The sequence below is a fragment of the Muntiacus reevesi genome, chromosome 15 (genome assembly GCF_963930625.1).
Source record: "Muntiacus reevesi chromosome 15, mMunRee1.1, whole genome shotgun sequence".
Lineage (NCBI taxonomy): Eukaryota > Metazoa > Chordata > Mammalia > Artiodactyla > Cervidae > Muntiacus > Muntiacus reevesi.
In genome coordinates this window covers 21,578,834-21,603,184 of record NC_089263.1, presented here as the reverse complement: position 1 = coordinate 21,603,184, position 24,351 = coordinate 21,578,834, and the positions used below count along the sequence as shown (strand labels likewise).

Genomic DNA, 24,351 nt, shown 5'->3' with positions numbered 1-24,351 from the left:
TTTGGAAGTTCTAAGTTCACATACTGTTGACGCTTTACTTGGAGAATTTTGAGCATTACTTTTGCTAGTGTGGGAGATGAGTGCAGTTGTACGGTAGTTTGAACATTCTCTGACACTGCCTTTCTTTGGGATTAGAATGAAAACTGACCTTTTCCAGTCCTGTGGCCACTGCTGAGTTTTCCAAATTTGCTGGCATATTGAGTGCAGCACTTTCACAGTATCATCTTTTAGGATTTGAAATAGCTCAGCCTGAATTCCATCACCTCCCCTACCTATGTTCATTGTGATGCTTCCTAAGGCCCACTTGACTTTGGACTCCAGGATGTCTGGCTCTAGGTGAGTGATCACACCATCGTAGTTATCTGGGTCATGAAGATCTTTTTTGTATAGTTATTCTGGATATTCTTGCCACCACCTCTTCTTAATATCTTCTGCTTCTGTTAAGTCCATACCATTTCTGCCCTTTATTGTGCCCATCTTTGCATGAAATATTCCCTTGGTATCTCTAATTTTCTTGAAGAGATCTCTAGTCTTTCCCATTCTATTGTTTTGCCCTATTTCTTTTCATTGAGCACTGAGGAAGGCTTTCTTATCTCTCCTTGCTATTCTTCCTGCATTCAGATGGGTGTCTTTCTTTTTCTCCTTTGCCTTTCACTTCCCTCCTTTTCTCACCTATTTGTAAGGCCTCCTCAGACAACCATTTTGCATTTCTTTTTTGGGGGGATGGTCTTGATCTCTGCTGTACAATGTCACAAACCTCTGTCCATAACTCTTCAGGCACTCTATCAGATCTAATCCCTTGAATCTATTTGTCACTTCCACTGTATAATCGTAAGGGATTTGATTTAGGTCATACCGAAGTGGTCTAGTGGTTTTCACTACTTTCTTCAATTTAAGTCTGCATTTGGCAATAAGGAGTTCATGATCTGAGCCAGTCAGCTCCCGGTCTTGTTTTGCTGACTGTATAGAGCTTCTCCATTTTTGGCTGCAAAGAATATAATCAATCTGATTTTGATATTGACCATCTGGTGATGTCCACGTGTAGAGTCATCTCTTGTGTTGTTAGAAGAGGGTGTTTGTTGTGACCAGTGCATTCTCTTGCAAAATTCAGCCTTTCTCCTCCTTCATTTTGTACTCTGAAGCCAAATTTGCCTGTAACTTGAGGTATCTCTTGACTTCCTACTTTTGCATTCCAGTCCTTTATGATGAAAAGGACATCTTTTTTTTGTGTTAGTCCTAGAAGGTCTTGTAGGTCATCATAGAACTGTTCAACTTCAGCTTCTTTGGCATTAGCTTTCACTGGGGCATAGACTTGGATTACTATTGTATTGAATGGTTTGCCTTGGAAACGAACAGAGATCATTCTGTCACTTTTGATATTGCACCCAAGTACTACATTCTGGACTCTTGTTGACTATGAGGGCTACTCCATTTTTTCTAAGGGATTCTTGCCCACAGTAGTAGATATAATGGTCATATGAATTAAATTGGCCCATTCTAGTCCAAATTTTAGTTCACTGATTCCTAAAATGTCAATGTTCACTTTTGCCATCTTCTGTTTGAGCACTTCCTATCTACCTTGATTCATGGACCTAACATTCCAGGTTCCTATGCAGGCTTGTTCTTTGCAGCATCACACTTTACTTCCGTCACCGGTCACATCCACAACTGGGTGTTGTTTTCATTTTGGTTCAGCCTCTTCATTCTTTCTGGACCTATTTCTCCACTCTTCTCCAGTAGCATATTGAGCACCTACTGATCTGGGGAGTCCATTTTTCAGTGTCATATCTCTGCCTTTTCATACTGTTCATGAGGTTCTCAAGGCAAGAATACTGAAGTGGTTTGCCATTCCCTTCCTCCAGTGGACCACTTTTTGTTAGAACTTTCCACCATGACCTGATATCATGGGCTTCCCTGATAGCTCAGTTGGTAAAGAATCCGCCTGCAATGCCGGAGACCCTGGTTTGATTCCTGGGTCAGGAAGATTCACTGGAGAAGGGCTAGGCTACCCACTCAAATGTTCTTGGGCTTCCCTTGTAGTTCAGCTGGTGAAGAATCTGCCTGCTAAGGAATATGCAGGAGACCTGGGTTTGATCCCTGGGTGGGAAGATCCCCTGAAGAAGGGAAAGGCTGAGCCACCAGGGAAGCCCAAGAATACTGGAGTGGGTAGCCTATCCCTTCTCTAGCAGATTGTCCCAACCCAGGGATTGAACCTGGGCCTCCTGCAATGCAGGCAGATTCTTTACCAACTGAGCAATCAGGGAAGCCTGTTCCTATCTTTATTTAATAGAACTCTGCATGACCCTCCTTCCTGCTCTGGAGACTCCTTTAGTTTTCCACATTGTCCAAACTAGTATCAGAGGGTCAAGTGGTGATGGGGTACCTACCCTAGGGGATCACAGGTTACAGCCAGCACTGTCTTAAAGGAAACTGAGGTTTGACTCTTTTCTTTCTCCTCTTCCACTCTCTTCTCTTTTTATAATGTATTTATAATGCATTGATTAACCCACAGAAGTACATATTTCTTTGTATATAACCTGTTTGAAGGTTTGTTTGATTTTTTAAATAATTTTTATGGGTGTATAGTTTGTTTACAACGTGGTGTTAGTTTGAGGTGTACAGCAAGGTGAATCATTTATACATACGTACAGCCACCCTTTTAAAGGTTCTTCTCCATGTTGGTCATCACGGATCACTGAGCAGAGTTCCCTGAGCTGTACAGTAGATCCTCATTAGTTATCTGTTTTATATATAGTAACATGTATGTGTCAGTCCCAATCTCCCAGTTTATCCCTCCCCTTCCTTACCACCTGGTAACCATAGGTTTGTTTTCTACATTTGTGATTCTATATCTGTTTTGTAGACAAGTGATTTGATTTTTTAATTTTCCTTTCCCCTACATTTCAGTGGACCCTCCTCTTCATCCCGGTGCATCACCCCAACCTGTTCCTCTATGTTGCTTCCCAAATGAGGCATAATATATTATGATATTTTAGCATAATAGCTCTCTTCAGTTTATTCCCATCTTTTCATTTGCCTCCTCAATTCTCTCATACTCCTAATTCCACATATGCTGTACCCTTTAAAGTGACCACTAGTTTATTGTTGTTGATTCGCTCAGTCATGTCCAGCTCTTTTGTGACCCAGTAGACTGTAGCCCACCAGTCTCCTCTGTCCATGGGATTTCCCAAGCAAGAATACTGGAACAGGTTGCCATTTCCTACTCCAAGGCACCTCAAGTTAATAAGTGGAGGGGTCCAGATTCAACTCCAGTCACCTGCTCACCTAACTGCTGTGGTCTTCTGCTGAACTCCAAGATGAGACTTTTGTGGTTACATGGAACAGTACCTCAGAGGGAAGAGAGATTCACCTGAGATGAAGCAAAGTAGCAACTGCTTGTTTCTTACAGGTCAAGTTGTATCCTTTATTTTATTATTTTTTCTTAATTTTTTTTCTTTTTTCTAATTTTTTTATTGACGTATAGTTGATTTACAGTATTGTGTTTCAAGTGTACAGCACAGTGATTCAGTTGTATATATACATATACTTATTTTTCAGATTATTTTTCCTAATAGGTTATTACAAAATATTGAGTAGAGTTCCCTGTGCTGTACAGTAGGTTCTTGTTGGTTACCTATTTTATGTATAACAGTGTGTGTATGTAAGTCCCAAACTCCCAATTTATTCCTATCCACCCCTTTTCCCCTTCGATAACCATAAGTTTGTTTTCTGTGTATTCTGACATTATCCTTTATTTTAACATTTCCCCAAAATGTGTCCTTTGGAAAACTACTTAAAGTTTCATTGTTAAGTTCCTTTAATTTAGGAAGTACAGTGCACTGTATTCACTTAGAGTTTCCTGAGATTACATTGACATATTAAAAGTTCTTTAAAAAAAAAAAGCCAGGGATATCTCTGGTGGTCCAGTGGCTAAGATTCTGCACTCCCAATGCAGGGGGCCTGGGTTTGATCCCTGGCCAGGGAACTAGATCCTATATGCCATGACTAAGACCCAGTGCAGCCAAATAAATATTTTAAGAAGCACCAGTAAAGAAACCTATTTCAGTTTGTTTAGCCCAGTATTTCCCAAACCTATGGATTATGGAACCTTTCTCTGATGCTTAACACCTGTTGATATTCCATGGAAACACTGCTATATGTAACTTTCTGGAGGGATGATAACAAGGGGCTATCTCAGAAACTGTGCTTTCATTAAAGTTTTTATCAAAACCTGCTCTGGCTCGTTTTTGTTGTTGTTCAGTCTCTTAAGTCATGTCCAGCTCCTTGTGACCCCATGAACTGGGGTCGGCATGCCAGACTTCCCTGTCCTTCACTATCTCCCAGAGTTTGCTCAAACTCCTGTCCATTCAGTTGGTAATACCATCCAACCATCTCATCTTCTGTCACTCCCTTCTCCTCTTGCCCTCAATCTTTCCCAGCCTCAGGGTCTTTTTCCAGTGAGTTAGCTCTTTGCATCAGGTGGCCAAAATATTGGAGTTTCAGCTTCAGCATCAGTCCTTCCAATGAGTATTCAGGGTTGATTTCCTTTAGGATTGACTCGTTTGATCTCCTTGCAGTCCATGGGACTCTCAAGAGTCTCTTTCAGCACCACAATTCGAAAGCATCAATTCTTTGGCACTCAGCCTTCTTTATAGTCCAACTCCTACATCCGTACATGACTGCTGGAAAAACCATAGCTTTGACTATATCAACCTTTGTAATGATTCCTTGTGCTGTGGGGTAGTTGTTGGGGGTGGGGGGTCATATTATGTAGGCAGGGGCCCACTAGAGCCACTCAAATGTGAATGAGCCTCCCAGGCTTGTATCACAAGGGCCTCAAGGTGAAATTTCAGCTCACACAGTGTAGTTAGTATCCAATGTCTCCCTCTATAAATCCTGACCTTGGATTTGATAGATATAAACTTCCCAACTTATTTCCATACAATGACCCTGCTGACTCTAAAGATAGGCTATGATGTCACCAGCTATCTATAGTCAGTCCCTGATTAATACCTGGCCAATGACTACCTGACTCTCTGTTCTAAACTGGGACTGCACCTCACTGTTATCCCTCAGCTGTGGGGAGCCAAGCCAGGGCACAGGGCCAGAGCTGCAGAAATGTGGGGTCATCCGAGGCCTTCAGCATAGAGTAGAAGTAAGAGGTAGCATGTGGGCCTTGCGTACAGAAAGCCTATGGGAGTCCTGGGGCCCACTGAACTTGCAAGCATTTGGAAAAGTAGTCTAAGTAGTTTCTAGAAACAGGAAGTCAGTCTGGCTGAAAGCCTTCACCTACCCAGTCACAGGCAGGAGTTTCCTCCTCCCCCCACCACAACCCTTGCTGATAGAACTTTCTTTCCAAATTTGCCTTTCATAGGAATTACTCCAGGCACTAAACATGCAGCTTTCCACACTCTACCCCCAACATACTAAATTGGTCCATTTAATAAATACCCTCTGTGATCTATATGATGAATTTGTGAAACACTGCCCTAGTTATTCCAGGCTCAGTCCATTCCTCCAAGTACTTTGTTTCCTGTTGAGGAGGAACAGAAGCTGCCATCCCAAAGTATTCCACTTTGGCATGTGGATTATTTTGAGCTGAGAACAGTCAGGACCCAAGACTCACAAAGAGGTTTTTACTTTCCCTTACCTGACTAAAAGAATTTAAATAGAGGGCATGTACCAGGAAAACAAACCTAGACAACATATTAAAAAGCAGAGACCTCACTTTGTTGAGAAATATCCATGTAGTCAAAGCTATAGTTTTTCCAGTAGTGTGTCCATATATGAGACTTGAACCATAAAGAAGGCTGAGCACTGAAAAATTGATGCTTTCAAATTGCAGTGCTGGAGAAGACTCTTGAGAGCCCCTTGAACAGCAAGGAGATCAAACCAGTTAACCCTAAAGGAAACCAACCCTGAATATTCTTTGGAAGGACTATTGCTGAAGCTGAAGCTCCAATACTTTGGCCACCTGATGCAAAGACCCAACTCATTAGAAAAGACCCTGATGCTGGAAAAGATTGAAGGCAGGAGGAGAAGGAGGAGACAAAGGATGAGATGGTTGAATGGCAACACCAACTCAATGGACATGAGTTTGAGCAAGCTCCGGGAGATGGTGAAGGGCAGGGAAGCCTGGCATGCTGCAGTCCATGCGGTCGCAAAGAGTTGGACATGACTGAATGACTGAACAACACAAACATTAGACCAGCCAAAGAACCTAGAGGGGACGAAGGGAAAAGCTTTCTGTCCCTATACTGTCAATTCATTGTTTGGCCTGTCTTGGGATCCCACAAGGGTCTTGTGTTCTCTCAGAAGAGATGGCGAGGACCTACCCTCCTCATCCTCATCTTCTTCAGGGGCTTTGGACTTCTAGCCTTTCTGACTGAGTCCTGTGGCTTGACCTCCAGCTAGAGTAAGTTTATGTTTTCTCCCTTTTCTTGGGTTTTTGTTCCCCCACTTGTTTTAATAAGAATCATTTTAGAAGAGGTGGTTGGGTGGACTATTGGTGCTCTTTTGGTGCCTTTTATATTAAACCTGTTCTTTTTTATTATCTCTGATTAGCCAAGAGATTTTTGGAACACATACTATTACAGAACTAGGAATAAAAAATGAATTAAAAATGTCTCTACTTTCTGGGACATGTTTGGATTTGGGATAAAGAAAAAAATGCTGGAAATGGATGGTGGTGATGGTTGCACAGCAGTGTGAATGTACGTAATTCCACTGAACTGTACACTTAAAAAAATTATGAAAATGCTACAATGAGGCATCCCCTCATACCAGTCAGAATGGCCATCGCCAAAAAGTCTCCAAATAACAAATGCTTGAGAGGGTGTGGAGGAAAAGGAACCCTCTTGTACTGCTGGTGGGAATGTAAATGGGTATAGCCACTATGGAAAACAGTATGGACATTTCTTACAAAACTAAAAATAGAGTTGCCATGTGAACCAGCAGTCCCACTTCTGGGCATATATCTGGAGAAGACGAAAACTCTAATATGAAAAGATACAGGCACTTTATCTGTTCACTTTATCTGTTCTGCTATCAATGTTCATAGCAGCACTATTTGTAATAGCCAAAACATGGAAACTAAATGCCCATAAACAGATGAATGGATAAAGAGGATGCAGTATATGTCTGTATGTATATGTGTGTGTGTATACACACACACACACACACACACACAATGGAATATTACTCAGCCATAAAAGGGTTAAATAATGCCATTTGTAGCAGAATGGATGAATCTAGAGATTATCATACTAAGTCAGAGAAAGACAAATATTACATGATATCACTTATATGTGGAATATAAAAAATTGTACAGATAAACTTATTTACAAAACAGACTCACAAGCATAGAAAACAAACTTACAGTTACCAAAGGGGAAGATTGGGGATATATTAGGAGCATGGGATTAACATATACATTACCATATATAATATGTAATACGGAGAAGGAAATGGCAACCCACTCCAGTATTCTTGCCTGGAAAATCCCATGGACTGAGGATCCTGGTAGGCTACAGTCCATGGGGTTGCCAAGAGTCAGACACGACTGAGCAACTTCACTTTACCATATGTAAAATAGATAAGTAACAAGGACTTACTATATAGCACAGGGGACTATATTCAATGTAATAACTTATAATGGAAAAGAATATATATATGTTCATATACATATATAAACATGTATCACTGAATCACTTTGCTGTCCTGAAATAAACAGAATATTGTAAATCAACTATACTTCAATAAAAATTATGAAAATGGTAAATTTTATGTTGTGTATATTTTACCATAATTGGGGAAAAAAATCTTGTTCAGACAACAGTACACCCTAAAAACAAATGAGGGAGACATTTACAAAGTAATCAGCCAGTAAATGTGAAGGAGCATGTGATTTAAAGGGATACTGGCCTGAAGTAGACCAAACACTGAAACAGCTTTTGTGCTAGTTTTGATGGAGGTAAAAAATTGGTAGATTGGAGACTTACAACAATGAAAAACGTGGCATGTGCAAAGAGAACAATAGATCAGATCTAGTAGAAGCAAGTGTCTAAAGGGAAGGGTCTGTCAAAGAGGCAGCCCTTACACTACTGACCACCCTGGGCATGGGAAGTGTCCTCTGGGAGGATGAGGTGATGAGAAATCGCAGAGAAAGCAGTGAAATCTCCGCAGGTGGCTGGTGACTGTACTTTGAGTGAGTTAATTTATTTGGACTGCCAAGTGTTAGTTGCAGCATACAGGATCTTTGATCTTCATTGCAGTATGCGGGATCCTTAGTTGCAGCATGTGGGATTTAGTTCACTGACCAGGGGTCAAACCCGGACCCCCCGCATTGGGAGCATAGAGTTTTAGCCACTGAACCACTAGGGAAGTCCCAAGACATATTGTCTTGATTCCGAGTGATTTTCTGCTAAGTATTCTGGTAGTATTACTGTGAAGTTACCAAAAGGAAACTCCTGGAGAGACTGAGGGGTGAGATGTTAGAGAGATGGTTAGAAATGGACAGAAAGAAGTGTACTCAGTTCTGGGCCCACTACCCAATCATGCATCTCTGCCATGTGCAGGAGCCGGGAAGGGGCTGGAGGTGGGCTTCCGAGCAGAACCCAACTCTTAGTGGGGAGCCCAGCACAGTCAAGGGATTTGTGGAACAGACAGAGCCATAAACCCGCTGGACAGCTGTTATGAAACAGATGGCTTTCAGAAAAGGTGTAGTTTATGAGGAGGACCCCAGATTTGTAGGGGGACCTCACTTAGAACAAGTGGAAGATGAGCTGAGCTTGATGGGAGGTGGAGATGCTAGGAACCTGGGCCTCGGTGGCCTCCAGATGGGGCTGGGAAGAGAATGGGAGAGGGGCTGTGTCTGATAAGCTCCGCATGCCAGCCGAGCCATCTGGGGCAAGGCTGATGCATAGTAGGCGTTCAGTAAATATTTGCTACATGGAAATGAATTGAAAACCCACTTATTTCTGTGCCGTATTATTTGCTTTTTGTGTGTTTGTTTTTGTTTTGTGCTTAGTTCTCTAGTAAAGAGTTACTACATTTTTGTAAAGAGAAGATACTTGATTCAGCTAAATCAGGCTAAAAGTGGGTGGATCCACATCTAGAACTGAATGGCCTCCTGGGCGCTTCTAATGGCCACTCTTTCATCCTCACAGGCTCCCTTTCCTCCCCATGCCTTCCTGTACCTAACCTGTGCTCCTAGGACAGGCTCTTCCTGTGTTCAGATATTGTCTTTCTAATGGCTCCCAAGCTTCCTTTCTCAGCTCCATGCCTGCCATGTCTGACTACCTATTGGACATCTCTTGTTTATTCCTCAGTATTTGCATCTCAGCATGTCCAAAGCTGCATTCATTGGGCTTCCCTGGAAGCCCAGTGGTTAAGTCTCCACGCTTCCACTGTAGGGGGCACAGATTTGATCCCTTGTTGGGGAAGTTCCACATGCCACATGATGCAGCAAAATACAAAACTGTACTCATCAGCTCTCCGCTCTGACCCACTGCTGCACTCCCCTCCAGAAGTCCACGTATCCTTGAGATGTGTCTTTCTGTGAACAGTATCTCAAGTTGGACACCTGAGTGCCACACATGACTCCACCATCTTCTTAACTCATCCTCAGTCTTGCGTCTACCCCAGATGTGACTCTGGAATCTTCGCCTCCACTCTCTGAGCCTGCCGCATCCCATCTATTCCAGGTACAAACAGGTAACTCCCTGTTCTACAGCCGCTGCCAGTCAGAGGCAATTCATCGACCCAACTCCCGCCTCGCTCAGAGAGCTCTAGCAGGCTTTAGAATTCTTCCTGCCCTGTACTCAGAGGAGGTACAGCTTCTCTTTGGCCCAAAAATTTTTTGAATTTTTGGTTCTCCTCTGGAGTCCTAAGTCTCAAGAAAGCCTAGCCAGCGAGTGTGTTCCTTTTTGTTCCTAAAAGTTCCCAAGCTCCTGGGGCTCTGAATCTCACATCCACTTCTGGTGGGCACCAGGAGGCTCACAGCAATGGCTGGCAACCCTGGCGGTACATTGCAACTGCCTGGGGAGGGTTACTGAAGCCTGGGCACCAACCAAACCAATTAAATCATTCTCTCTGGAGGTGGGACCTCAGCACTGCATTTTGTCATGGTGATTTTAACCCTCAGCCAAGGTTTCAAACGACTGATTTAAAGCATCTATTTCCACTTTCTCTGTCCTGGGGTCTCAGAATTACGCCCATTCTCCAGCTCTCCAGCCTGGCCCTTTCAAATTCTTCTCCAGAAACTTGGAGTGACTCTTCTACGTCCTTTATTATTGTTCATCTGACAATTCACCCATCTCCTCTGTACCTGGCACTGGGAAACAAATATAACTATATACTCAGAGTGGGCATCTATTATTTGGGGGCACCATCCTGTAGCCACTGACTTTGATTTTCCCAACTCTTGCTTTTCCTTGGAGCGTCTGCTCTGGTCCTACTCCCAGTTCACACCCTCCTGTGAGAAGCTCACCCCAGGGCTGCATGTGACCCAGACTAAGGCAGTAAGGGCATTTCATCCTTCTGGCCACAGAGACTGGCTCAGGGATGGGCCCACACCCCAAGGCAGGCCAGTCAGGCACAGTGCAGCTCAATCCTGGGACTGGTTTGAACTGGTTGGGAATTTTCTCATTTCCTGCTGCACATAAATGTGCAACTAGAGCCAAGAAGAGAGCTTGTCTGAGTATGAGCCCAGACAGAGCAAGGAAGACCCAGGGAGGGACCCTGCCCTTGAAGGTCACCGTCCAGTGGTGGAGACTCACTTGTTGACAAGTCCCAAAGGAGCAGTGAGGGGGAAGTCAGGGAGGTGGAGCAGCAGGACTTGAATGTCCCTGGAGCTGGTAGTGGCTGAGCTGCTGAATGGTCATTCCCATTTTGTAACTTTAATGTCTATTTTATATCAGAGTGTAGTTGATTTACAATCTTGTATTGGTCTCAGGTGTACAGGAAGGTGGTTTAGTTGTACACATGTATCCATCCCCCGATTCCCCCGTAGCTCAGCCAGTAAAGAATCTGCCTGCAATGCGGGAGACCCAGGTTCGATCCCTGGATGGGAAAAATCCCCCTGAAAAGGAAATGGCAACCCACTCCAGTATCCTTGCCTGGAGAATCCCATGGACAGAGAAGCCTGGCAGGCTAGAGTCCATGGGATCGCAAGAGTCGGACACTGACTTAGCAACTAAACCAGCACCGCCACCATACATCTATCCATTCTTTTTAAGATTCTTTTTCCATATAGATTGTTGCAGAGTATTGAGTAGAGTTCCCTGTGCTATATATACAGTAGGTCCCTTGTTGGGTATATCTTATATACAGCAGTGTGTCTATTTTTTCGTTAATTTTTTTTTGGAGTAAATTTGCTTTACAGTGTTGTTAGTTTCTGCTCTACAGCAAAGTGAATCAGCCATATGTGTACATATATCTCCTCTTTTTGGGATTTCCTCCCCATTTAGGTCACCAAAGAGGATTGAGTAGAGTTCCCTGTGCTGGACAGTAGGTTCTCATTAGCTATCTATTTTATACATAGTAGTGTATATATGTCAGTCTCAATCCCCCCATTCATCTCCCCATCCAGTCATTTTCTGTTTTTGCCTCCTGTAGTTAAATTCTTCATGGAGGCAGCCAGTGAGGTCCAGCCTCTCCTGGAGGCTGGATTGTTGGATGATTGATCTCTCTGCCCAACAGTTGAGCTTCCCAGGGCCCTGCATTGCAGGAGATCCCTGGTCTTCCTGCCTCATTCAGGCTCCCATCCCTTACTGGAAGCTAATAGAGACCCTTCCTCCCCTTTTCTGGCCTTGGCTGAAACCTTGCCTAGATTCTCCTAACAGACTTCTTGCTTCCAGTCTCTGCCTCTCTGGACCATGCTCCTTACTGCTGCCAGAGAATGTAAGATGCTAATCTGATCACACCAGCCTCCTATTTCAAAACTCTCATGTGCTCCCTGTGGCTCTCAGAATCAGGTCCAAACTCTTTAACATTCCCCTGAGGTCTTTCACAAGGTAGTACCAACTCACCTCTCCTGTCTGGCCACTTCCTTCTTGTTGTTACTGCTTAGTCATTAAGTTGTGTCTGACTCTTTGTGACCCTATGGACTGTAGCCCACCAGGCTCTTCTGTCCATGGGATTTCTCAGGCAAGTATACTAGAGTGGGTTGCCATTTCCTTCTCCGGGGCATCTTCCCAGCAAAAGGACTAACCCACCTCTCCTATTGGCAGGCGGATTCTTTACCACTGAGCCATCTGGGAAGTCACTTCTAACCACACTCTATTGAGCTAAACACGGGGACATTCCCTTTATGAGTCATACTCTTTAATGTCCCTGTGACTTAGCAAGTGCTGGTCTATTTACAGGTATTGACCTTCTCTCCCATACAGCCTTTAAAATCCAGTTTGGGTGTCCCCTTTCGAAGCCTTCCCCAGATAAAGCCAGTATCTCATGGGAATTTATTCATATCTTGGTTACATTATATTTTACTTGTTAGATTGTTTGAGAATATAGATTGTCAGATTGTCTGATCTATGTCAGAATAGGTGCTAAGGTTAAACGAATGAATGAATGAATGCTGTCAGAATCCTCAGAGGCATCTAGAACAGATAGACTTCCCCAGATAGGAAGAGAAGAGAACAAGTAGCAATGTTGGAAACCATTCAGAGTTCGTCTCTCCAAGAGCAGGTCCTTGGCTATATCAGAAGCAGGTGCTGGAGCTGGCCTCTTAAAGAGATGGGCCATAGTCTTCTCTGACCCTCAGGTGCCCTGCAGGGACATCCTGAAGCTATGAAGAGCTTTGTTACACAGGTTGGCAACATGTTACTGGGCAGGAAATGCATGAGCTGTTTCCATACAGTTTCAGAATCCTCAAACCAACTCTACTAAACTTTAAATTACCAACTCTATAAATACCATTATAACAGTATTAATTCAGTCACAATAAAGAATGAAAAGTTTGCCCTGGTCCCACCACAATAACCAGTAATAATAATAATACTTGAAATGTATTCAGAATGTACTGTACATTCAGTGGACATGAATTTGAACAAACTCTGGGAAATAGTGGAGGACAGAGAAGCCTGGCATGCTGCTGTCCATGGGGTTGTAAAGAGTCGGACATGACGTAGTGACTGAACAGCAATAACAAATGCCACGGAACTCGGCTAAGCACTTTACATGTTTTCTCATTTCATCTTCCTCACAGTCCAGTGAGGTATCCCCATTTTACAGGTGAGAGAACTGAGACTCAGAGAGGTTAAAAAGCTTGCAAAGCATCACAGAGATAGTCAGTGGCAGGGCTGAGACACAGGCCAAGTCTGTCTGACTCCAGTGTTTGTGCTCCTTCTGCTGTCCCAACAAATCAAACTTTTCGTTTTCTATACTTCCAAGCCTTGTCCATGCAGACTAGTAGCTTTTACCTAATTATAGCTGCAGCTCAATGAATATAATAACATGGATGATTTTCTGAATTTAACTTTATATCATAATACACACCCAAAATACGCACCCATCACCAAGTCCTGTCAAGTCTCCCTCCAAAATATACCTCTGATCTATAATCCACTTCCCTTCCTCTCAGCCCTTGTCTTCTGTCTGGGTTTCTCTGCTAGAGCCTCTTAACTGGTCTCCCTACTTTCACTCTTGTCTCCTTATCTCTTCTCCTCCCAGTAGCCAGAGTGAGCTTCAAAAAATGTAAACCAGACCATTCTCCAACCTGTCAGTGTGGTTGGATAAATCCCCTTAACCCTGCATCAGGGCCCTGGGGACCCCTCCCAGCTCATCACCTGCCTTGCTAAACCCTGTGCACTCTAACCACACTGACCCTGCAGTTCCTCAGAACTTCCCAGCCTTCTCCACCTCTGTGCTACTGTCTAGGACCTCTTCCCTCCACCATATCCTGCCCTTTGTTCTTCAGGCCTTTTTTTTTTTTTTTTAATGTGGACCATTTTTTTAAATCTTTCTTGGATTTGTTACAGTATTGCTTCTGCGTTTTATGTTTTGTTTTTTTGGCCGGAGAGGCATGTTGGATCTCAGCTCCCCAACCAGGGATCAGAAACCATACTCCCTGCCCTGGAAGGCTAAGTCTTAATCACTGGACCCCCAGGTAAATTCACAGGCCTCTTCTTAAATGCCTCTTCAAAGAGGCCATTCCTGACAATCCCTCTCAACCTACATTAGGACCATTTTATTCACACAAGTAACAGTTTATATGTTTCTGATTTTTTAATATTTCTACCCACTCTTACAGTTACATGACATTATAGAAGCACTTTGTCTCTTTTGCTGAGCACTTTATCCCTAAAACTCAGCACAGTACCAGGCACATAGGAGATGATTAATATTTCTTAAAAGAATATTTTTCTATGTTACTATCTAGAAATATAGTACAAATTATACCACAGATATCTTAATAGCTGCAAAATATACCTGATTGTTACCTGTTTAATTAATGACTTTAGTAAGATACTTGTTTCATATGTAGTGAAGGGTTAGAAGACAAAAAAGTTGAAGTCCCTGGATTAGCAATACCAGAAATCTGAACACACTAATAATATTATACATATACACTGTGAGCCTAATTTTGCTGTTGAAAGAAGAAACATACATGGATTACAGGTTTTGAAATCAATTTAGTGGGTTGTGAACAGCATTGCTTTTAAAAATAGAACAGAATGGAAAATGTCTTAATGCTTTGCAGGTGAGAATTGCTTTGTGTACCTTTCACTTATATATATAATTTTTGTTTCCATTTTGTCTAGGTATAACTGTAGATAAAGTGGAAGTACGTACCCAGCCACAGTGTAAAATCTGTTTCTTACTGTAGGTTGCAATTTTTTTTAAAAAATGGAAAAGCAAGATTTTGATTCATTGCTTTTGGAGCTATGCAGACAATTTCAAGTCCTAGACATTCCCTGTTGAGGTTCTTGTTCAGTGTTCCACACATTCACCTTTCTGAGATGACCAGTGATTGGACTACTTGGAGGATTCTAGTATACAGGAAACTCCCAAGGCTACTTTCTTTTATTTGGGACCAATTTTAGGTTTACAGAAAGGTTGCAAAGACAGTATAGGGAGTTCTTATCTATCCCCACCCAGTTTTCCCCCATTGAAAATTTTTTTTTTAAAAATTTGGCTGCACTGCACAGCATGTGGGATCTTAGTTTCCCAACCAGAGATCAAACCCACAACATGGAATGTGTGGCATAAGGAAGAAACCAACACTGGTACATTACTATTAACTAAATTCCAGATTTTATTTGAATTTCAAAATTTTCTTCTTCTTTATCTTCCAGGATCTAAATACAGTATTTAGTAAATCATCGTGTCATCACCTTGGGGCTTACCTGGTAGCCAAGACAGTAAAGAATCTGCCTGCAATGCAGGAGACCCGGGTTCGATCCCTGGGTCAGGAAAACTGGAAGATCCCCTAGAGAAGGGACTGGCAACCCACTCCAGTATTCCTGCCTGGGAAATCCCATGGACAGAGGAGCCTGGCGGGCTATGACCCCCATGGGGTTGCAGAGTTGGACACAACTGAGTGACTAACACTCAGCAGCCAAATAATAACGCATATCACCTTAGTTTCCTCTGGTCTGTGACAGTTTCTCAATCTTTTCTTGCTTATCATAACCTTGACAGTTTGGCAGAGTACTGATCAGGAATTTTGTAGAATGTCCCTCAATGTGGATTTGTCTGGTGTGTTTATCATGATTGTGTTGTTCAGTTGCTAAGTCGTGTCCTATTTTTTCAAGACCCCTGCATCCTGCCATGCTCCTCCATCCATGAGATTTCCCAGACAAAAATACTGGAGTGAGTTGCCATTCCCTTCTCCAGGGGATCTTCCTGACCCAGTGATTGAACCTGAATCTCTTGCCTTGGCAGGTGGACTCTTTCCCACTGAGCCACCAAGAAGTGCCCCTTTCATGACTAGGTTATGGGCTTAGGGAAAAATAACAGTACAGGTGAGGTCTACTTCTCTTCCATCGCCTCAGAGGGTGTGTGATTCCAACATGGCTTACAGCTGGTGATGGTAACCTGGATCACCTGGCCAAGGTAGTGTCTATCCGGCTTCTCCACTGTAAAGTTCCTGTTTTTCCCTTCCCATTCTCTCTTCTTTAGAAGCAAAGCACTAAGATGCTAAGACCAGCTTACTGTCAAGGAGGTGGAGGAGGGGAGAGCACCTGCACATGTTGTTTGAGATTCTTCTGTAGAGAAGGTTTGTTTCTTCCCACTTGTGTAATAATTTACATCAGTATGGATTTGTGTGTATTTGTTATATTTTGTGTTATAATCCTATACAGTGTTATTTATCATATTGCCCAAATTGTTCCAGCTTTGGCCATTGGAAGCTCTTTCAGTTAGCTCCTGTATCCCTTTAGCAGATGCCCAGCCCTTGTGTTATTGTTGTTTTTTAGTATCTCCTTACTTTGTGGTATTACAAGATACTCTGTGCTGGTTTGCACTTTTCCTGCCTTAGACTACTGTCAGCCATTTCTCCAGAAGCTAGCTTTTGGGAGACAAGAAGCCAGTGGTGTGGACCACAAACCTCTTAGGCACAGGGGGTTCACAGTGCTCTTCTGCCCAGGATGCCTGGGAGAATTCATTTGCAGTACAGAGGAAGGGCACACGTGGAGCTGCTGTTTTCCTTAATTTCGCAGGTTCATGTAGCTCTCTGGTGAGCCATCCACAGTTATCCAGTCTGCCCCTGTTGGAGCCCAGGGTGTCCTTCCCGTGCCACCTATCAGGTTCTGGAGCCTCTGCTGCCTGCAGAGAATGGCAGGAATTCCAGGTCCCTGAGGTTGTGCTGGTCAAGACACAGCCTCCCAGACTTCTGGGACATCTCTGTCCTGCTCATTTCCAACTCTGGGTCTGTTCAAACACTCGTTTTTATTTTCCCAATGCTATCAAGTTTGGCTTCTGCCCCATCTCCTCTCTCTTGTGCACATTCAGTAAGTATCCTTTCTTTCCTTAGGAAAAAGAGCCCATGGGACGGACAGTGATTCAGACTTCACCTTCCAGTGAGGGGTGTGCAAGTTTGGTCCTTGGTGGGGGAGCTAAGATCCCAGGTGCCTCCTGGCCAAAGAAACAAAACATAAAACAGAAGCAATATTGTAGCAAATTCAATAAAGACTTTACAAATGGTCCACATTTTTAAAAACAAAGTCTAAAAGAAGAAAAAGGGGCCCACCAGGCAAGGGTTCCCTCTACCTCTCTCACCTTCTCCTCTAGACCCTCCACCCCTCTCCAAGGCCAGCACCTCTGCCTGGCCTGGACCCCATCCTCTCCTGCTTTCCCCAGGATTACCCCTTCCTTTTCACATCTTCAGTCTTATCCCACATCACTGACTTCTCTTGGTCAACCTAAAAGGATCCTGAAGTCTTTTGGCCAAAAAAGACTAGTCTTGGCCTCACCTCAATGTCCAGTCAGCATGGAGTCTCTCCCTTTGATTATGGGACTTTTTTTTTTTTAATATTCATTTATTTATTTGGCTGCACCAGGTCTTTGTTGTGAATTCTTGAGGCATATGGGATCTAATTCCATGATCAGGGATGGAACCTGGGCCCCATGCATAGGGAACTCAGAGTCTTAGTCACTGGACCGCCAGGCAAGCCTCAACTGTGAGACTCTTGAACAGGAAGGACTTCACCCATCATTTCCCTTGGCAATTGGGGCCATGAAGACCATGTTGATGGGCGATATTTCACAGCAAAAGGGTTACTGTGTTGGCTTCAATAGAGGGAGGAGGCACTAATAGGGAAATTAAGTGGCCTCTTTCTAGGGAAAACTCCAAGATGATGAAGTACTGCTGGCAAGAACTGGAAGCTTAGACAAGGCTCTGGGCATCTGGTAAAGCTCCTGAGAGGCAGCACCCAACCTGGGCCTGGAGTTGGGGGTGAAGGAGAGGAGTGGTGGTTACCCCCTACCCCCAGGGACAGCAGCCTGAAACTGGGGGAAAGGAGGGACATCCATTTCCCACTCTTGTCTGATCCACCCTTTCCTGTAGGGAAGCTTTGGTCATGGTCACTTTAATCCCAGCATATTTAACCTTACCGGGCTTATACCTCCCGCACCGCCCTGCTTTTTGCTGACTGTGTGAAGCAGCCCAGGTGATTCAGCAGCCCCACCTGTGTGGCTTCAGTACCTCTTACCAAGGTAACTTGGGTGTTGCCCTTTCCACCAGTGGAGCCAAAGGAAACTCCCTCTCAGAGTTGGGGACACTGCTTGGTCCAAGTGCACCGTGAGTCTATTCTCCGATCCTCCTACTCCAGCTGAGCCGGGTTCTTCTAGTCCTCTTTCCTGACTCCTCCTTTTGATACTGCTGGGAACCTCCACCCCCCACCCCTACCCCAACCAGCTTCACCTGGCCTTTGGAATTCAGCTGGTGATGAGTTTCCTCCAGGATCAAATGCTTATCCAGTCCTGGCTCTGTGTGTTGTGTGCTAAGTTGCTTCAGTTGTGTCTGACTCTTTGTGACACTATGGACTGTAGCCCACCAGGCTCCTCTGTCCATAGGATTCTCCAAGCAAGAATACTGGCGTGGGTTGCCATGCCCGCCTCCAGGGGATCTTCCTGACCCAGGGATCGAACCTGGGTCTCTTATGTCTCCTGCATTGGTAGCGGGTTCTTTACTGCTAGCGCCACCTGGGAACAGACTTACTTGTGCTTACAGACCCTGGTCAATTCTGTTTATCTGTGGCCTAGCCTATTCACTCATTCATTCATTCAACAAATGTTTGACAGAGGACTTTCAGGCACTGTTCTAGGCACTGGAGACGCAGTGATAAGCAAAATTTATAACAGCTTCATAGAGTGTGCAGATGTGCCTGAGAGATGGTTAAATTATTAATTTCACAGATATTACATACAGTGAGTGCAATGAAGAAAAAGTACAGGGGTTCACAGTCTTGTCTGGGGCATCAGATAAAGATTCCACAAGGAAGGGACAGTTTAACTGAGATCTGAAAGTGCATAGGAATTGACGAGGCAAAGGGGTTGGGGTGTCAGAGACAAGAGAGAAAAGTATCTCCCTAGACTGAGAACAGCAGGTGCTGAAGGGAGGATGGCCAGTTGGCTGCTGCACAGGAAGCAAGGGGAGAGAATGCAAGGAGAGTCTGGAGAGGGAGATGGAGGCACTATGAGGCCGGCCCTTGTGAGCACGTTCAATATCTTGTGTTCATCCTAAGGATGGTGGGAAGGAGTTAGGTTCAGGTCTGTAATTGAGACAATTACTCATAGCGGGTCACCAGCCCCAGGAGGAGACCTTGAGGGTTCCCAGGTAAGCTGTGGTCCCAGGAAACATGCGGGTAGGCTTGGGGTGGTGGCCCTGCTTCATATACGTGTCCCTAGACTTTTGTTTACTGTCCTGAGTAAAGAAATACTGCCCAGGCTCAGGCGGGCAGCCTGTTCTCAGGAGAAAATGATCCTGTGAAGGGCCCAGAGTGGAGATGAAGATTAGTTTAGTCCCCCGCCGGCTTTTAGTAGGGGATCGGGACCTGATGTGTAGAAAGAGGACCTGATGCGTAGAAAGAGGACTCAGCGATCGCTCTTCCTGAAGCTCCACCCTTACCCTCCCAATTTCCTTTGTTCTAAGCCAAGTTGATTAAGCCTCCTGAAAAGCGATTATGTTCTAGTCGGGAGACCCCAACCCATCTTTGCCATAGAACACCTGCGGCGGGTGTAGGATCCGGAATTTCATGGTGGGGGTACCCTGAGCCAACACCCTGGAGTGGACCTGCAAGATGAAAGGGGGCTTCAGGGCGGCACATGACTGTGCCCATCGCAGATTCTGAAGACTTTGGGCTCAAAGCTGAACGTATGTCCTTGGGCAAGTCACTTCCTCTTCTGGGGGCTCGTTCCTGCAACTGCAAACTAAGGGTCGCCCAAGCCCCCTCAGTCCCACAGACTGAATGCTTGCTCTGGCACTGCGCCAAGCCCCGCGGTGGGCACGGGGCGGGGGAGTGCCAGTGCCGGGTCTCCAAGGAAAGGCGGGGGGAGGGGGGGGGGGAAGGCGGGTGGCGACCGCAGGGTGGCGCCCGGGGACGCCGCACGCCCCGCCGCGCCCCCCACCCCTTGGCCGGGCGCCGAGTCCCGGGGGCCACAAGGTTACGTAAGGAGCCCGGCGGGGGGGAGCGGGGCGGGGCGGGCACCGCCCGAGCGCGACAGCCCAGCCCCCGGCGGCCCAGCCCCCGCCCTCCCGCCCGCCCGCGCCTGTTGGCGGCGGCGGCGGCGGTAGTGGCAGCCGCGCAGCCCCGCGGAATGGAGCGGCGCCGGGGCTGAGCCGGGCGCGCAGGGACCGCCGCATGTGCCGCGCGGGGAGCGGCTGCAGAGCCGGCGGAGAGCGAACGCGAGAGGCCCCGTCGGAGCGGCCGCCGGAGCAGCGCCGGAGATGGGGTGAGTGAGCACGCGCCGCGCGCGCTCCGCGAGGCACCCCGAGGGGCTGCGGTGCCCCGGCTCGCGTCCCTAGGCTCGAAGCCCCCCTGAGCGAACCGGCCTCTACGCCCAGCGCCGGGAGCCTGAGCCAGCGCGCAACCGGCTCCGGAGAGCCTGGGGCCGCCCGACCCCGCGCTCTCCGCCCCGGAGCGCGGACACCGGGCAGGGGCACCCCGGCCTGGACTTTCAGCGCAGCGCGCGTGGCCTTCGCCCTCTAAGGCAGCCCGGGCGCGGGGGCACCGGGCGGGGACAAGCACACTGGCCGGCCTCCCTGCTTCGGCCATTCTGCCGCGGTCCCTTTGCTCCAGGCGCGATCAACTCCAGGGCCTGTGTTTGGGAGTCTAAGAAGCAGTTTGTGTGTCTCCACGGTTGGATTTATTACATACAAAATGGAAATCGAAGTTTTCCTGGAAAGGGAACTCACCAGATAATAATAACCCCCCGCATAGAAATAGTGGACTTTATGCTTTGAGATGACTGAGGATGTGTAGGTAAGGCTTCAGTCTTTGAAACAACTGAGTGGATGCTCAGGAGAGAAGTTGAAGCACTCTGTCGAAGTGACTAATGCATCCGAGTATATAAAGTAATTTAAAAAGCAGGATTGATTTCTCCTTGGCGTCTCTCTGAGCAGTAGGCGCTGTGAGTCAGGGAGCCGCTGCGCTAATAACACAATTAACTCGTGCATCTGCTCACCCGATGTGAGCACATATTGATGATGTGCTGTGCAGGTTCTGGGAGTGGTTATTATTCCCATTTTACAGATAAGGTAGCAGAGGCCTGAAGTGGTTGGGTGACTTCTCCCAGGTTGAGCAGGCAGCTGATGAGTGTTTGTAGAATGACCCCTGAGCGCAGGGGCAGAGCCACCAGCGCAGCCTGACAGTGGCCTTGGGGTGGGTTGGTGGTGGGTACCTGAAGGGGAGTTCCTGAATTTCTGTGTCCCCTGCTGCTGAGCTGAGCGCACTTCACACATTCCTCAAGACCCAAAGACTTCTGCGGGGTGGTAGGTCTAGAGCGCTTGCTTTTCTGGGCAGGATTGGTGAGCAGTGGAAAGGGGAAGGGTCCTCCTGGTGGTCTGACAGGGCTCCCGTGGTGGCTTTGTTGTGCCTTAGTCCTTACCAGTTTGTGGAGTCATTTTACCCAGTGAATTTTTATCTCTGGGGTCTGTCTGTAAAGTGTTTGGAGGAACCAGAGAGAGGCTGAAATGAATTTTGAGAAGGGAAGTGTGAGAACTCCAGACTGACGTGAGCAGGTCAGGGGGGACAGAGAGGAGCCTGGAGATTTGCTGAAGACACTGGTGCTGATCCAGATTTCACACGGACAAAGCTGTGAGTGGTTTCTACCAGAGGCACCCTGGCCAGGAAGCTGTTTTCCTGTAACATTTCCAGTGACCTCTTGGTTGGCTATGAAACGGCTGCTCTTTGTGCAGTGGGAACCTTTGAGGTTCTCAGATTTCATACTTTTAAAAAAAATGTATAGAAAGAAGGGTTGGCAAATGTAGGTCTCAAGATGGAAGATAAAAGGAACCTGGTAATTTTAACTCTTTCTGTACACCCCCCCCCCCCAACTCCCAGCCAACACAAAACCAACCCAACACACTGGCAGGATCAAAAACAAACATTGAAGCTCTGTGGTTGAGATCAAATGATTCTGTGGAAATGAAAATGTTTACTCATAAAAGCTTAAAGAAAATGTCAGAAAATAATTTTTGTTTGTAGAGAAGCAGGGAGGAGTAGCTTGGGGATTTTGTTTAAACACTGACTATGTCTTTCATGTAATTTTAACATCATCTGATAAATGTCTGTTACTCACTTCTCATAGGTAAGGGGTGGTTGGTAACTCCTACCTACTTCTGCCATTTTTAATATATCCACCTCTTCTATAATTTATGTGAACATACAAACCATGGCTGTAAATTGAGATGGAGCTAAGGGCTGGGTAAGCTGTTCACACAGAGGAGGGAGCCATTTTCACCGAAAATAGAACCAATGTCATCCTTTCCGAGAGTTGAGTAGGATGGAGGGAGATGAACTAAGAAAGGGCAGCCAGTAGAAGAGCTTGCTGTGATCCTACAGCTTTGTCACAGCGCTACTGTGTAGACATGACCAAAATTTAAAAGGCAAAAAAAAAATCAAGCCTGAGTTTCTCTCTCCCTCACTTAAGATGCTTTTCCTCATTGAGAAGTTCTCTGCTATTTCCCGCTTCTCTTCTGAGAAGTGTTGTGCGTTGTATGTCTGGTTTCTCCAGTAAAGTTGTGTTTTCACTCCCCAAGGAAGTTGTTTCCTACTTTCTTCCTTCCTCAGGTCTCCCTCTTCTCCCTCCACACACATCTTGCCTCCCTTTTCATTGACAAAAGACAGCCACAGTCCAAGGAGGTGCCTCACCACCACCCCCACGCCTACAGTCCTGTGTGTGGCCACCCCCATGTTTTCCTTCCTACTTGTTGTCCTTCCAGAGGCTCACCCCTCTGGAGAACCAGCCATCACATCCCCTTTCACCTTGTCAGGGAACATTTCTTTTCTCCCCTCCGTCTGTCTCTAGGGTCTTTCCTATCAGTGTACAAACATGCTTTGGTTCAGTGCTGTCCCATGGAACTTTCCACACTGATGGAAACATTCTTATCTGTGTGGTCCAGTAAGGTGGCCACCAGTTACCTGTTCCTGTGGGGCACTTGAAACGTGGCTAGGGTGACTGAGGCCTAATTTTTTTAACTTTGAATAGCCACAAGTGGCTAGTGGAGCCGCCATGTTAGACAGCACAGCTTTAGCGTCTCTCATTTTATTGGGTTGGCCAGAAAGTTCATTTGGGTTTTTCTATACCATCTCATGGAAAAACCTGAACGAAATTCTTGGCCAACCCGATACATCCCTGTCCTCCTTCTGTTCCACTTCTTTGCTCCCCTTTACCCGAGAACATCTCAAAAGAGAAGCCCGAAACCACCATCTCCATTCATCTCCTCTGCCTGTCATTTGTCAGCCCTTCACTGCCTACAGTCTGGCTTCTGTCCCCACCCAGAACTGCCGGGTCGCTGATGACCTGCATGCTGTCAGACCTCTGTCCATGTCTTCCCCCCCTCCTCAGCAGTGCCGCTCCCCTGCAGCCACTCCCTCCCCCTCGCCTCCACACTCTCCTGGGCTTCCTCTTCTCTTCCGATGGCTCCTCTTCAGTCTGCCTGCTGGTTGCTCCTCTGTCTGACCTCTGAGTGATGGGGTTACTTAGGGACTGGTCCTGGTTCCTTTTTGCTGTCAACACTCTCTTCCTTAGTAATGTTATCCCATCCCTCCATGGCTTTAAGTACTATCTATATGCTGGCAACTCCCATGTTTATATTTCTTTCTTTTTTTTTAATGTTTATTTATTTGGCTGTGCCGGGTCTTAGTTACAGCTCTTGTGATCCTCCATCTTCGCTGCAGCATGTAGGATTTTTAGTTGCAGCACTAGATCAGGGATCTAGTTTCCTGACTAGGGGTTGAACCCAGGTCCCTTGCATTGGGAGCTCAGAGTTTTAACCACTGGACCACCAGGGAAGTGCAGTCCAGGCCACTGTATTTTTAACACAGCACTTTCCCAGGGCTTCCTGCTCTTGTTCATGCACAGAGCTCCCCAAACCTCTCCTTCCCTCTGTCTCCTCCATCCCCAGTCCTTGGCCCCACCATCCACCCACTTGTGAGAGTCATCCTTGATTCTTCTGTTTCTCACCCCCGATATACAGGCTGTCAGTGGGTCCCCGGGATTCTGCTCCTGGGATATTATCTGGGGGTGCATTCACCTCTCCCTAGAATCACAGCTCCTACCCTACTCCTGGCCATTTGCCTCCATCCTGGACTAACTTCCTAATAGGCACCCCCAGCATCCACTCTGGGGTGTCTCTGGTCCACTCTCCACACAGGAGCCCAAGTGATGGGTCATACCACTTTTCAA

General features: G+C 46.0%; 1 protein-coding gene across 2 annotated transcripts in view; it reads left to right on the top strand.

The window, feature by feature from the left end:
• The window catches only part of HOMER2 (homer scaffold protein 2), a 126,097-nt gene that overhangs the window by 15,151 nt on the left and 86,595 nt on the right, over positions 1-24,351 (top strand). Inside the window, exon 1 of one of the 2 annotated variants that reach the window (XM_065906037.1) lies at positions 20,206-20,394. The exons of the other annotated variant lie outside the window; for it this stretch is intronic. Coding sequence (XP_065762109.1) covers positions 20,390-20,394 — 5 coding nt within the window. The 5' untranslated portion in view covers positions 20,206-20,389. Of the gene's footprint in view, positions 1-20,205; positions 20,395-24,351 lie in introns of those variants that run through there. 2 annotated transcript variants of the gene reach the window in all.